This window comes from Microchirus variegatus (assembly GCF_963457635.1).
Source record: "Microchirus variegatus genome assembly, chromosome: 23".
NCBI lineage: Eukaryota > Metazoa > Chordata > Actinopteri > Pleuronectiformes > Soleidae > Microchirus > Microchirus variegatus.
In genome coordinates, this window is record NC_139824.1 from 11,169,437 (window position 1) to 11,182,203 (window position 12,767).

At 41.7% G+C, this 12,767-nt stretch overlaps 1 protein-coding gene across 1 annotated transcript in view; it reads left to right on the top strand.

Annotated features, from left to right (window-relative positions):
* The window catches only part of inpp4b (inositol polyphosphate-4-phosphatase type II B), a gene marked incomplete at both ends in the record, with an annotated part of 134,570 nt that overhangs the window by 77,845 nt on the left and 43,958 nt on the right, over window positions 1–12,767 (top strand). Inside the window, 2 exons of the mRNA XM_083909515.1 lie at window positions 2,254–2,401; window positions 8,523–8,653. Of these exons, the coding sequence (XP_083765641.1) occupies window positions 2,254–2,401; window positions 8,523–8,653 (279 nt within the window). The remainder of the gene's footprint in view (window positions 1–2,253; window positions 2,402–8,522; window positions 8,654–12,767) is intronic.

Sequence of the window (12,767 nt, forward strand, 5' to 3'; positions counted from 1 at the left end):
GCATATCGCGGGGAAGTCATTTTCTTAAGAGGTGTCAAGAAGGCAAATAGAAGCGTCTGCCTGGTAGTCAGATCAGTTCGGTGGTGGGGAGTCAGAGGTTAATCCTCTGATGGGGATGGAAGTCAGCAAATGTTGCCCTTCCTGCTGCTCTTCATCCTCATATTGGGAAAACAAATCGAGCTTTCTATGAAGAAAATGATGTAGATGGTCCTTTCTTAGGTGCTCATCGTGGATAATCTCAGTTTTTAATCCCATGAAACACAAACACCATCATTCCATGTGTCAACTTTTTGGACAGACCACTTTTCCATAAGTGGCAGAGCAGTGTTCTTTCAATAACCTGGGGGTGAAGAGTGTATTAAGGGACTGTGTTCAGCCACAGGATGCTCCTAACACTCAAGTTAAGGCAAAATACTGTTATTAAGTTCATGGTAATAAAGGATGTTTGCATTGTTCCCGTGCCATAATGCTCTAAACCAGGGTTTCTCACTCCTGATCATGAGGAGCCAATGTTTTAGATCTTTTCCTTTCTCAAACACACCCGATTCAAATGGTCAACTTGTCAGTAAGCTCTGCTGAAGCCTGATAATGACCCATTTATTTGAATCAGGTGTTTTGGAGCAGGGAAAACACCCAAAACATGCAGGAAAGGTGTTCTGGAAAACATGTGGAAAGGCTTTGGATGCGCTATGAAATCTAAAAATCAGTTCATAGATTTGGTCATTCGCTCAGATTCACTTGCAGACAGCAGAGAAATGGCTCACACTTAGATCCCACTAGGTCTTATATGTTGTTTTAGCAATGCTTGAATGATATACAAATCATATTATTGTAACCCATCCAGAAAAGATAAGAAACATACATGCAGTTTTAAAATAAATATATTTTCAGAGGGAAAATCAGCTTCTACAGGTTAAATATTAAGTGTGACAATACCCTTCAAAGTGAATCATAACACAATACCGGCTTTCTTAAACCTGTAGGGGAAACCTCATTAATGTAATTGGTATAACCCGTGTTTGTCCGACAGTACTACTTCAAATATTTGCTGTGAAAAAGGTCTATTATACCATGGACCATTCATGTTGCATGTTAAACGGATTGATAGCTTGCTAATATATAGGAGCAACATCCAGTCACATCAATCCAATCCAAATACCGATGATTACAGAATGATTCTGCACAGTGCTGTATCTATATTTATTTTCATTAACAGGATTAGCATCAGTACATTAATTTGGACACTTTAATTGTTCGTACAATATTATCATCTTACTCCATAAGAACTTGACCCTTACGTGTGCCTCCTTAAACACACTTATAATTGGCGGCAATCATCAAACTGAAACACTCGGTCTATAATGTCGCAGTTTAAGACAGATGACTTGGAATTAATGCTGGAAAAGCATGGGGGCCCGGAAAGCAGAAACAGTGCCAAGCAGTTACCAAAGTGAGCATTGTTTGTACTTTTCAGAAAGAGCACGAGTGTGCCTCCCACTTTTGAATTCAGCCAAAAAATATTTTAATGGTGCCATGCTTGTTTGAACGCCTAAAGCGAGATTGTCAGCATTCCCGCCTGGGTTCCCCTCAGCGCTTACTTATTGAGTGACTTCTTTGCGGGTGCTGCGGCAGAGAAAAGGAAGAACGAGTAATAAACACCGTTCAAGACACACACAGCTTTCTTGCCCTCTGCTGCCAGCATGCAGATAAGAGCATTAGAGCTGGTTTTTCATTTCCAGACTCCGATTGCTGTTATTAGCCACTCTCTGCAAAAAGTGAAGAAGACTCGGCTGTATTTGAAATGAGTCTAACAAGAAGAGTTTGGTGGGAGGCTTACGAAGCAAAGTTTGAGAATGATAAAACTTTCTGTGCTCCGCTCTCGTACAATACACAAACAATTAAAATGGAAATAGGGAAATAATAAGACAAATATTAACAGGACATTTCAGGCCGCTTGTCTCTTGTGTTGCCGCTGATGTTGAAAGAGAGCGGGGGAAGGCGTCAAAAGATGACAAATACCTTATCTATGGCAGACACAGTTATTGATTATAGAATTTAATTTGTGTTTCATACCTTTTGAAGAGTTTCTGTCTGTGGTGTCCTTGAGGCTGCCATTTGTCAAAGGTGTTTTTCTCACAAGGCATAGAATATTGTAGAGAACGTGATGCTTTTTAAAAAAAAAAAAAAAAACTGTGTCAGATCAGATCACTCACCGTACCTTTCTTCCCTTTCCTTTTCCTTTGCCTTTCTCAGTGTTCAAGAACCCAGTATGCAAGGTGTACAGATTTCAAACAGTGGACAACAAGTGGATGCTCGTGCGGGAACAAATGGAAGAGTGCACGTTGTCCTTTAGCGTCCCCAAACAGCTGCTCTCACTCTACATTCGGGAGGACATGAATAGGTGAGCATCTGTGGAGTCACACTGTTTATCCTAATGTCACTGCCACATTTTCACATTACACCATCTCGCTTCTCTTCCTTTGTGTGCAATGGAGGACCGTTAAAAAATTCAAAATAACACACCCATCAAAGATGTAGCCTCATTTTGTGTGGCGGTTGCTTTCGGTCTTTGAAACAGGGGAACCTCATTTCAGGTTCACTTATGTATACATAAATTCTGCAAACAAACAATTAGAACAAGGAAATGATAATTATGTCAAACCGAAATGCTATAATAGTTTTTTTTTCATTTACAGTGCATATGTACAAACGAAAATGGTCTATATTGCCGAGCAAATAACACGCAACCGCCAGCTATTTGTCTCGAACTTCCCCTCACAAAATCTGCACAGGACAGAGACAGAAAAGGCTCCGCTGTCGCATATGTTTCTGCAACGCTGTCAATCAAAAACTGGTTCCGCCTTCCGGATAGGTCCTCCAATCGTCATGCAGAAGCCCAGCGTCTGATCCATTGACTCCAAGAGAAGCTGAGCTTCTGTGGAAGTGACGTTTTTGCTGAGTTTCAAGTAGTTTTGATGTGGAAGCTGCTATGGGAATACAAAAATCACTTAAAACGATCCGTCATCCGTGATAAACAGCTGATTCTGAACAAACTAGTGACTCGCTCAGGTCGTGTGCTAGCGCATGTTTAGTATTGACGACATTCGCCACTGTATTTATATCTTTATAGTTAGCCGTTACCAACCCAGCTTTCAAACCCATGTCAAGGATTGTTTCAAAGTTCTTCCCGTATTTAACACTTTCAAAGACGCCTCTAAGCCCATGGGTCCAGAAAACGACAAGCATCGCTTCTCCTTCACACAAACACACACTCATCATAAACCCACATGTACACCGACTCCCAGTCCTCTCCTGAATCCTTGAACACCGTGCCACTGGCGCAGAACGCACATTAACTGGTAATAACTGCAACTCAGTGGGTCCCTGAGTTCTGGGGGCTATAAACACTCCATAAGCAGCTCTTTTTGTCAAAAATGCAGCAGAACAGTTGTCCGTCAGATAAACTCACTTTAGTCATTCACTGACCATTATTTGCCATCATACCACACGTAACAATGTGCTTAGTTTGAGTAGTTTTCTGCACAACAGCAGATTGTCTGTCTGTCTGTCTCCTGTCTATATTTAATACACTGTGACATTTTCTCATTGAATTTCTCCTTTCAACATTCAGAAGTTATTTCATTTTTAGAAAATGACTTAGAAAAACAAAGGACAAATTATAGAAATTGTCCACATTACTGCAATTAAAGTCCAGTCTAATAAATACTGTATGGGATTGAAGACAGGTTACACACAAGGACACAGGGTAATGGTGTTTCGCCAGCCAACGAGCGTCCACCCAGAAGTAGATCGAATAGGAACAGTGCATTTTAAGATTCTGTTGTAGTCTGTTAGGTAACGTAACAGACTATTGATCAAACTGATCAGATCATTTTAAAAACTGTGTCTGGATTAATTAAAGTCACTGCAGGTCACACAAAACCCCCCCAAAACAATGAGTCATAACACAACACAACAGCATCAGTAAATAAGTAGAGATTCATGGACGAGCTCTAGAAAACAAAAGCAAAGTCAAAGCTCGTGAACTGTTGGACTTTTAATGAGGAGATTTTACACGCCACTGCAGAGACTGATCAGCTGAAATAAAACACTGAAGCCCAGCCAGGTATGCTCAGCGCTGCATTAGCGACCCTGTTTGGTTTGCTGCTTTAGGTTTTTAAAACTGGCGAGTGAAATGAACTGCCTCTACCAATCAGGAATGTAATGCTGCAAGGTCCACCCTGAGTGCAGTGTTACCTCCCAAGCAGCGAGGGGCATTTTGGGGGACAAAAAAAAAGGACAGGAATGTCTGTTTAGTATAGTTCCTGTGTTGGAAACTCAGATACGGCACGTTTCCAATGGCTCGACGCCTTGCCTCGGCCAGTGTGGTTAAGTTGCGTTTCCACTAGCATAGTACCTGGCACCAGGTACTTTTTTTAGTACTTGCCCTGGCGAGGTTCCAAGCGAGCTGAGTAGGTGAGGCCACGATGTGTCTTGCCGTGCCGTGGTGAGGCAAGGCAAGCTTTTCCACGCCATAGTGGAAAAGGGCCAACAGTTTCTAGCTCCTGGTACTAGTTCCTGCACCTTTTGATTTGTAATCACCACGTACTATGAGTTTAAAGAGGACCTGGAACGGAAGTTCCAATTAACACGTTTTTTTTTCTGTGTATCTGCGCCATTACCTCGTTTATGAAGCCCTGAAGGTCAAAAACAAACACTTCAGCCACTGCTGAGAACGCTGTGTTGTATTGCAATCTCAGGCTCAGCGAGATTTCTGAAAAGACCCGGTCCGGTTACGTAAACAGCGGTTCTCCTCAACAGCTGATCCTCCTGGTCCGGGCACTAGTCCGGGAACATCCGGTTGCGTACATTGAACCGCAGAAGAACAACGTCCGTTGTGGAGGTGTTTCACGAGCGACAGTGTCTTCTGACTCTGGGTCCGACTCCGGGTCAAAGGCGGACAAGGGACTATAGCGGGGACGAAGCCATTTTTAAATATTGTTCAAACAATGTTTTGATAATGAGTAGCAGTGCATCCACCGTTCCAAAGGGGGGAGCTGCGCTTCTGAGAGCTGGTGTGCCAATTACGTCACTTCCAGGTATTGGCCAATCACAAGACAGTTGGGAAAGCTGTCGTTGGCTGGCCAATCACAACACAGTCTGCTTTCTAGGGGTGAGATTTCAGTCTGAAACAGCGTGGCTGAGGAGAGCTTCAGTGAGGAGAGATTTCTATCGGCTGATTTCCAGCAACTAGGAGGTTTTTGACCATAAAAACAAGTTAATGTATGTAAGTAGACCTCCATAACTCTATATGTGCTATAGGACCACTCTGTGGGAGCTTTAACTACGTTTAAACTTATTATCCCACCACACACATACACACAGGAATAATCACAGAATCATTACTGACCAATTTACTAGTCAAGCTTTTGTTATCTCTTTACCAGGGCCAGTAACACATGTACTTGCACCATCTTTACCAAATCCCCCCTCCCTGGTGACTCTAACCTTACCTTCTGTTTAAATAAAAGATGATCAGCTCTGCAAACTGCACATTTAAATCACAGCTAAATTTAGAAGACAATTATACAATGTTTATTAAAAGTCTTATCTGTATTATGCAGCTCACGAGCACTCGGCAAGCTCCAAACCATGACTGCATTATACGTTTGTTTATTAACAGGCATGTGAACCATATATCCAGCCTGGTCGCTTAAGCACCTCTCCTATAATCCGCTTTAAATGTTGTCTTTCTCCACGGTGCCTCTCTGTTTAGCGGATTCTGTCAGCCAGCTTCACACTGGTGCTAACTCTGGCAGTTTTTAATGATTCAGTTAGTGCAGCAGAAGTTTGGAGCGCAGCGGTGGCTGGTGGGCGGGTGGGTGTAGGTGTGGGTGGCTTAGTTTGCTGTCGCCCGTGATCAATCTCAGATGTTTCCTCCCTCTGTTTGTTCACATCAGTGTCTGCAGTCGCGTTCTATTGTGCTGCACACAGAGGTGGTCCGTTCCTCCGGTGAATGGTAACGAATGCACGCGTGACTATTCGATGTGTGGTTTTGAATAAATGTCTCCTAAACGCGTGCTGCGCGCTGTGTGTCAAAATCACGCGAGGAGACGCTTTCACATCAGTCCTCACTGTTTCCAATTTGTTCCGTGCATTAGGGATCAAATTAACGACCAGCGGTCGCTGGAAAGAGCCGCATCTATTGTGAAGGAGACATTTGCTCTTCAGTCATCTCACGCGGCTTTTATTGACCCCGCACACAAAGCCCTCTGTGATTAAATTGAAGAGGCACTATAACGCACCATGAAATAAAGGTGCCCACGAGACCGGTCTTTCCCCTTTGGAAAATGCGCTTTATTCTCCATTGTGTTCTCAGTCATCAGTCCAGATACATTTCAACACATTGCTCTACTTAGTGTCTCTGCTTGGTTTTTCTGCCTTAAATGTTAGTAAGAAAACTGTATTGTTGTGCTGTTGTATTTCTTTTTTATTCTCTTTGTCCTTTGATTCTTGATATATTTGTTTTCCATTGCACTCGTCTTAAATTTATGTAAATGTATCAAGCAGTTTATCACTAATAATCACCTCTAAACACCCAAATCAAAGCGAAAAAGGGATAAACTCTTATTGCTACTGTACATCACTTAGATGGTTGGCCTTTCACAGTGCAGAATAGTAAATGTGGTGGGGGGGGGGGGGCTTTGACATTCATCTTTTTTTATGTGTGTACAAGCATAATCTTCGGGCGTAATCTTCTACACTCAGGTTCGGGATAGTAAACTTGCCAACTTGACAACATAAAGGTAATATGGACGGAGTAAGATCCAGAATTTCCGCATCAACTCCCTCCAGACAATAGAACTCTGATTACACAGGTGATATTACATCTCTATATGTGCCGTCCCACTGCCTCATCACTCTCATTCAGCAGGCAGATGTCTTTTATCCGTTATTTTAATCCAGTCTCGATGACTTACAAGAGGTTGACCCGCCCTGACGTCCACTCCAGACGTCCATTCCAGACACGAAGAAAGTTTGGACACTGCGATGCACAAAAGAGCCGTGAATGCGATATGTAGTCGGAGATTGTTGTGAGTTCCATTTTTAAGTGCACTACATTGACGTCGTGACATATAACATTCCTGATACAAATCTGAAAATCAGAGAACATTACAACCATGATTGGTTCAAATTGCCCCCATTTACATTATCAGGGGCCACTTCATCCTAAGTGGGCCGAAACAATATGTTTGATTGAGACCAGGGAGAAATGTGCAGCAACTACTTATACTTCAAAAGCTGGATAATCTCCGTTAACGCAGTCATCTTGAGAAACAAGGGTCCTAACATCATTAAATTATTCGGCTCAAGGCTTTTATTAGAATGCATCATTAAAAGTGCAGTGATTACTGTTTCTTAGTATGTCTTTTCCTTTGACACTCAATTTTCTTGTAAATATTGAAGTGTCCCTGACGTTCATTTACATAAAAACAAGGTTGTCTAATTGCACTGAATATTTGCCATAAATAAACACTGCTTTGTTGTAGTTTAAAGGCGCCATATGTAAGAATGTGGCCAAAAACGGTTACTACACTCAAATTCAAAATACAGAGGTCTTTTAGGTTTAGTTTTTCTTCGCCAGACGTAACTGGCAAGCCGTGGTTGCTCGGCGGCTGAGACTCTACTGACTGCAATGATTGGTAGACGGCGGTAGGTGGCGCCACATGCCAAAACATGATTTGCAGTCTGCAAAATATTTTTTTTAATGCAAATATTTTGGCTGTACTGTTGTTGTTGGTGAGTTCAGTTTGTTATATGAACATTATTCCTGAGTCTCTGTGACATATTAGGAGGATTTTATGGCCAGTTGCTTTAGATTTATTACATAATGCACCTTTAACTACTCAAACAATACATTGCATGTATATATATTATATTATGTAATGTATTGTTTTAGTCATTAAACTACAACAAAGAAATAACTACTACATTATGTATTCAAACAATTATGCCCGATCTTAACAATAACTCGAGCCAACATGCAGCGTTTCATTTAAAGACGCATTGCATACAAAATGCATGATGTGTAATCACTGAAAATTGCTCTCGTTATCACGAAACCAATGCATACGACCTTGTGTTTTGTTGTCTTCGATACCACTGCCTGCTAAAACCCTCCTCCTTCAACCATGAATTTCTAAATCATCGGCACAATTTTCTTTCTCTGCTTGAGGGCAGGTTTCTGAATAATATCTGTCCATCTGATGTCGCCTTTCAGATGCAAATATCCAGCCCCTGAATGAGGCTGTACGTCCTCGCGGAAAATCAGCCGCTACCCAAACAAACACTCTTGATTGGCCGTTGGTTTTTGTCTTAACGATTGTTCAGATGATTTGAAAGGAGTTTGGGAAGCAGCTGTGCAAGTTACACTTTTTGGTCAAAATCTATTGATCATCTAGTGAGCAAAATTTCATGGAAAACCACAAAGTGCTAAACGCATAATCTGTGTTTATGTTTAGGTTGCGGGATCTGAGGGATTTGGGGGAGCTTTCTCCTCACTGGGACAACTTAAGGAAGGAGGTGATAACACGGTATGGAGGAATCATCAGCTCCTACCAGGAGACTTTGGCTGAACTGGACAAGATTACCGGTAAGACTGCACCCAACATTTGTCAATTTTGAATTTTCTACGACGGGGCTGCTTGAATTGGAATTGTTGCACCTGTGACTTCAAAGTGTTGCAAATGTGGTTACCGTGGAAACAGCGAGCACGCTTAAAAATAAAAGGAGGAACCCCTTTGTCAGTTTTCTTGAGAGCTGTTCATCCCCCACCAAGTTTGATGTTGAGACAGAGAGACAGTGTCCTCTGCTGTGGACTGTATTTCTTTATTAATGAGCCTTGTGATTGACTTTTTCTATTTAACTCAGAAATAGAAATGCACTGTGCACAAGCAGCTGTCATTTATAAGAAAGCACAGCATGGAGCCTTTAAATGTGTCCACTCATGTGTCATCATCTATTTCCCTCTAAATGTGAGGTTAATTTATAAAATCAAGATTGCACCACCATTGAATACGAGTACGCTACAAATTAAGTGTTTTCGTTGTTAATAGAGATTTTAAAATTATGAAAAGCATTGTATTATCTTAGTTTAGGCCCATATTATGGATTACTGACGTCATTGTTGCGTAACATTTGTTTTTATTTTACGATCTTTTGTCAATAGTCGGCCGGTGCGGACAAGCGATCGTTTGCTATGGTTTACTTTTCAATAAGCCGTGGTGTGTGGTAACTGTCAGCTGAATATGTCCGTGGTTGTTTGTATGAGTATCATCTTATAACTAACTGATAACCTAATAACTTGACTGACAAACGGATCGTAATAAATAATCGTGACGTAAATGTGTTCTTCTTCTTCTTCTTTTTTGGAGGTGACACTGGACGCAGCTTTCGCGTTATTCTGCCCCCCACAGTCTGAAGACGTATCTGCATTTAAGGGGTGTCCCATTTCTAAGTGACAAAATAACCCTCAATGCTTGGTTTTGAGGGCCAGTTAAGATTAAGGGTTGAGCTTGAGGGTTAAGATAGGAATTTGGAAATGCGCCCTTAGAGTTGTTTTTGTAATCAATGGCGTCGCCCTCTTGTGGCTAACTGGTACTTCCATCACACTTTAAGTGTCACCTTTCAAATTGGAAGGTTGCATACATGTACTGTAGAACAACTGGCAGAGGTTGGCGTATGGCACTGTACATTATCAAACCATCCATCTTCTACCGCTTTTATCCTCCACACGAGGATCATGGGAGGAGGCGCTGGTGCCAATCCCAGCCGACATAGAGTTAAAGACAGGGTACACCCGCCCTGACAGGTCGCCAGTCGAAGTACTAAAACATTATTTTTAATTAAAAAATAAATGGTGGAAGAAGTGTCTCGCTTGTGGTCTCTTAAGTATAGAGTCATTATTACATTGTGCGGGGGGGAATTAAAGAAGTACTGCGTGTAGTGTCTGTAAAACTGGCCTGCAGCTCAACCTGGGCACATTGTTGATTCTGTAATAATTTGATCATAAGCTGAAAATAATTTACTGCCCCCAAAGCTGTCGAGTTAATTCTAGACAGAGAGGACAGCTTTGACTTGAGGGGTAGATTCTGGGTGATTTGTGTCAATGGAGCGCTAACATCGGAGGATCATCGTTTGTCTACTGTGTCAAAGAGTTCCCATAGCAACGCAAGCTTCTTTGGGGTTCAGTTAGAAGTGTGTGTGTGTGTGTGTGTGCCCACGTGCTCTTCTGTGTACCAGTTTGCGGTGCACATACAAACTGCTTCAAAACAAAAAATATGATGACTGAGTCTCATTTACAAATACTCTGTTCTACTTATTATGCAAATATCATGGAATGAATCTATGCAGCTTGAATGCGAACACAGAAAGCAATTGGGCCGTTTCATATTTTTCCACTGACGTTCATCAGTAACACGTGGTAATTAGATTTGTTTGTTCCGTTTATGTTTGTAGATTAAAAACGGTGTGGTGTGTAACTTTCAAACCATTATGAAATGAGATCACACAATGATGATGAAGCCGATTGGCTCCATGTACACTCTTAAAAATAAAGGTAGAGTCCAAAAAGTAAATCCACATAAGGTTCTTCGGCTTGTCTTCATAGGAGAACCCTTTTTGGCTCCAGGTAGAACCTTTTTATAAAGTTTCCACCTGGAACCCTTTTAGGAGGGTTCCACCAAGAACCCTTTTAAAACCCTTTGTTCCAGAAAGGGGTTTTAAAGGGTTCTCTGGATCAAAATGGTTCTTACTGGAATCATTAGTGTTACCAAGAAACCAAGAAGCCAATGGTTCCAGGTAGAACCTCAGCCCTTGTAGAAGGAACCCTTTTGGAACCCTTATCTCTAAGACTGTAGCTTCTGTATGTTTCAGTATAGCTGTCTTTAGATCTCTGGAGTCCAAAAAGTAGAACCACATAAAGTTCTTCGGCTTGTCTTCATAGGAGAACCCTTTTTGGCTCCAGATAGAACATTTTTATAGTTTCCACCTGGAACCCTTTTGGATGGTTCCACCAAGAACCCCTTTAAAACCCTTTATTCAGGAAAGGGGTTTTAAAGGGTTCGCTTGATCAAAATGGAACCATTCTTACTGGAACCATTAGTGTTACCAAGAAACACAGAAGCCAATGGTTCCAGGTAGAACCTCAGCCCTTGTAGAAGGACCCCTTTTGGAACCCTTATTTCTAAGACTGTAGCTTCTATATGTTTCAGTATAGCTGTGTTTAGATCTCATGTCGTTCCCGCAGTGTGCACAGGAAGTGCTTTGTTCTAGGTCAAGACCGACGGAGCCAACCACAACATGCTGCTCATAAAGCCTGCAAACAGGTCGGGACACAAAAATGACAAAAAATCTTGTTTGCACATTTGCTATAATGCAACCAAGCTCCCACAGTCGGGTCTGATAGTGTTGGTTGACAGAGCCCATTCTCAGATGAAGTTTGCAGCATACAAATAATTTTACATTGTGTGTATTGAGTGTGTAGTATATGCATTAGTACGCCTTGTACATTTTTAATTATTATGGTATTATAGGGGTAATAAGTAATACACGTGTGTCCCTCATGGATGATATTTTTATTATCTCCTCCTATATTTGCCTGCTATGGATAAAGAAACATTACGGGTGTTGATTTTACTTTCATCACCGTAATGAGATATTCATTTTGTTTGTGTACATTTTGCTTCACCCACTTAGTAATAGATGACTGTGGTTAAACCTATGCTCTGCCTGTGGGCCTCTGAGGGAGCAGATAGAGAGCAGCGGACGATAGATAATATTGTGTTGGCTATAATGATTCCTTAAAAGATCCTCGTGTGGCGTAGATGTCGCAATAAATGGAGGAGCTCTCAGCCAAACTCACCTCTTTAATCCAGTCTTGCGTTACCGTAGAAGGATGACGAGGAGAAAAACAAGCCGGGTGCATAAGCTGGCGCAGATGAATTATTGATAGCTGCTATGATTACAAAAGGTGGAGAGCTGAGTGTGAAGATCAGGGGGATAAGAGAAGACCGAGAAACAAGGATTGGAAAGATAATTACCGCGGCTAAACAAATGGCCAATATGAGGATTGGCTTCACTGTTTTATTAGCTGTATGTACGCATTGTGTGCACCGAAATGTTCACATTATGCAAGAGTCTGGATGTCTTTTAATCTGTTTAAAGAGAGCCTGGAGCCTAAATTTAAGAATCTGTGATCTGTACAACACTTTATAGGTTTTGCATGTGTTTTAATTATTTATTTTCGACGTGTAAAAAACGGAAAACAAGGTCCAGGACACAGCAGGTAGGAGGAAGAGAGGAGCAGAGAATAGTCCTCTCATGTTCACGTTCCATATCCATTTTTAATGACGCGCTGACCTCAGCGAATACTTCAGATGCTCCTAATAACGGTTCTCCGGTCATGAATTAATCATCCTTTACAGCTATTGTTTACAAGACGCCAAATTAAAGGCGCACAAACAATCCCCGTCAACGTGGTTTTTTTGCAGTTGTCTCCTGCACTTCTCTGCACACGTTTGACACCTGCGGGGGAAACTGCAGCTTAAGGCCCAGAGCTAAACATCGTAGATTAAGGCAGAGTTATATAAGTATCTGTGTGTCTGACAGCAAAGCTATAGTTATTATATCGTAGAGATGGACATGATAGCTCGTGTCTTTCTCTTCGGTCTGTTGCCTCCAGGTAAAGATGTTCTGCTAAGGCTTAT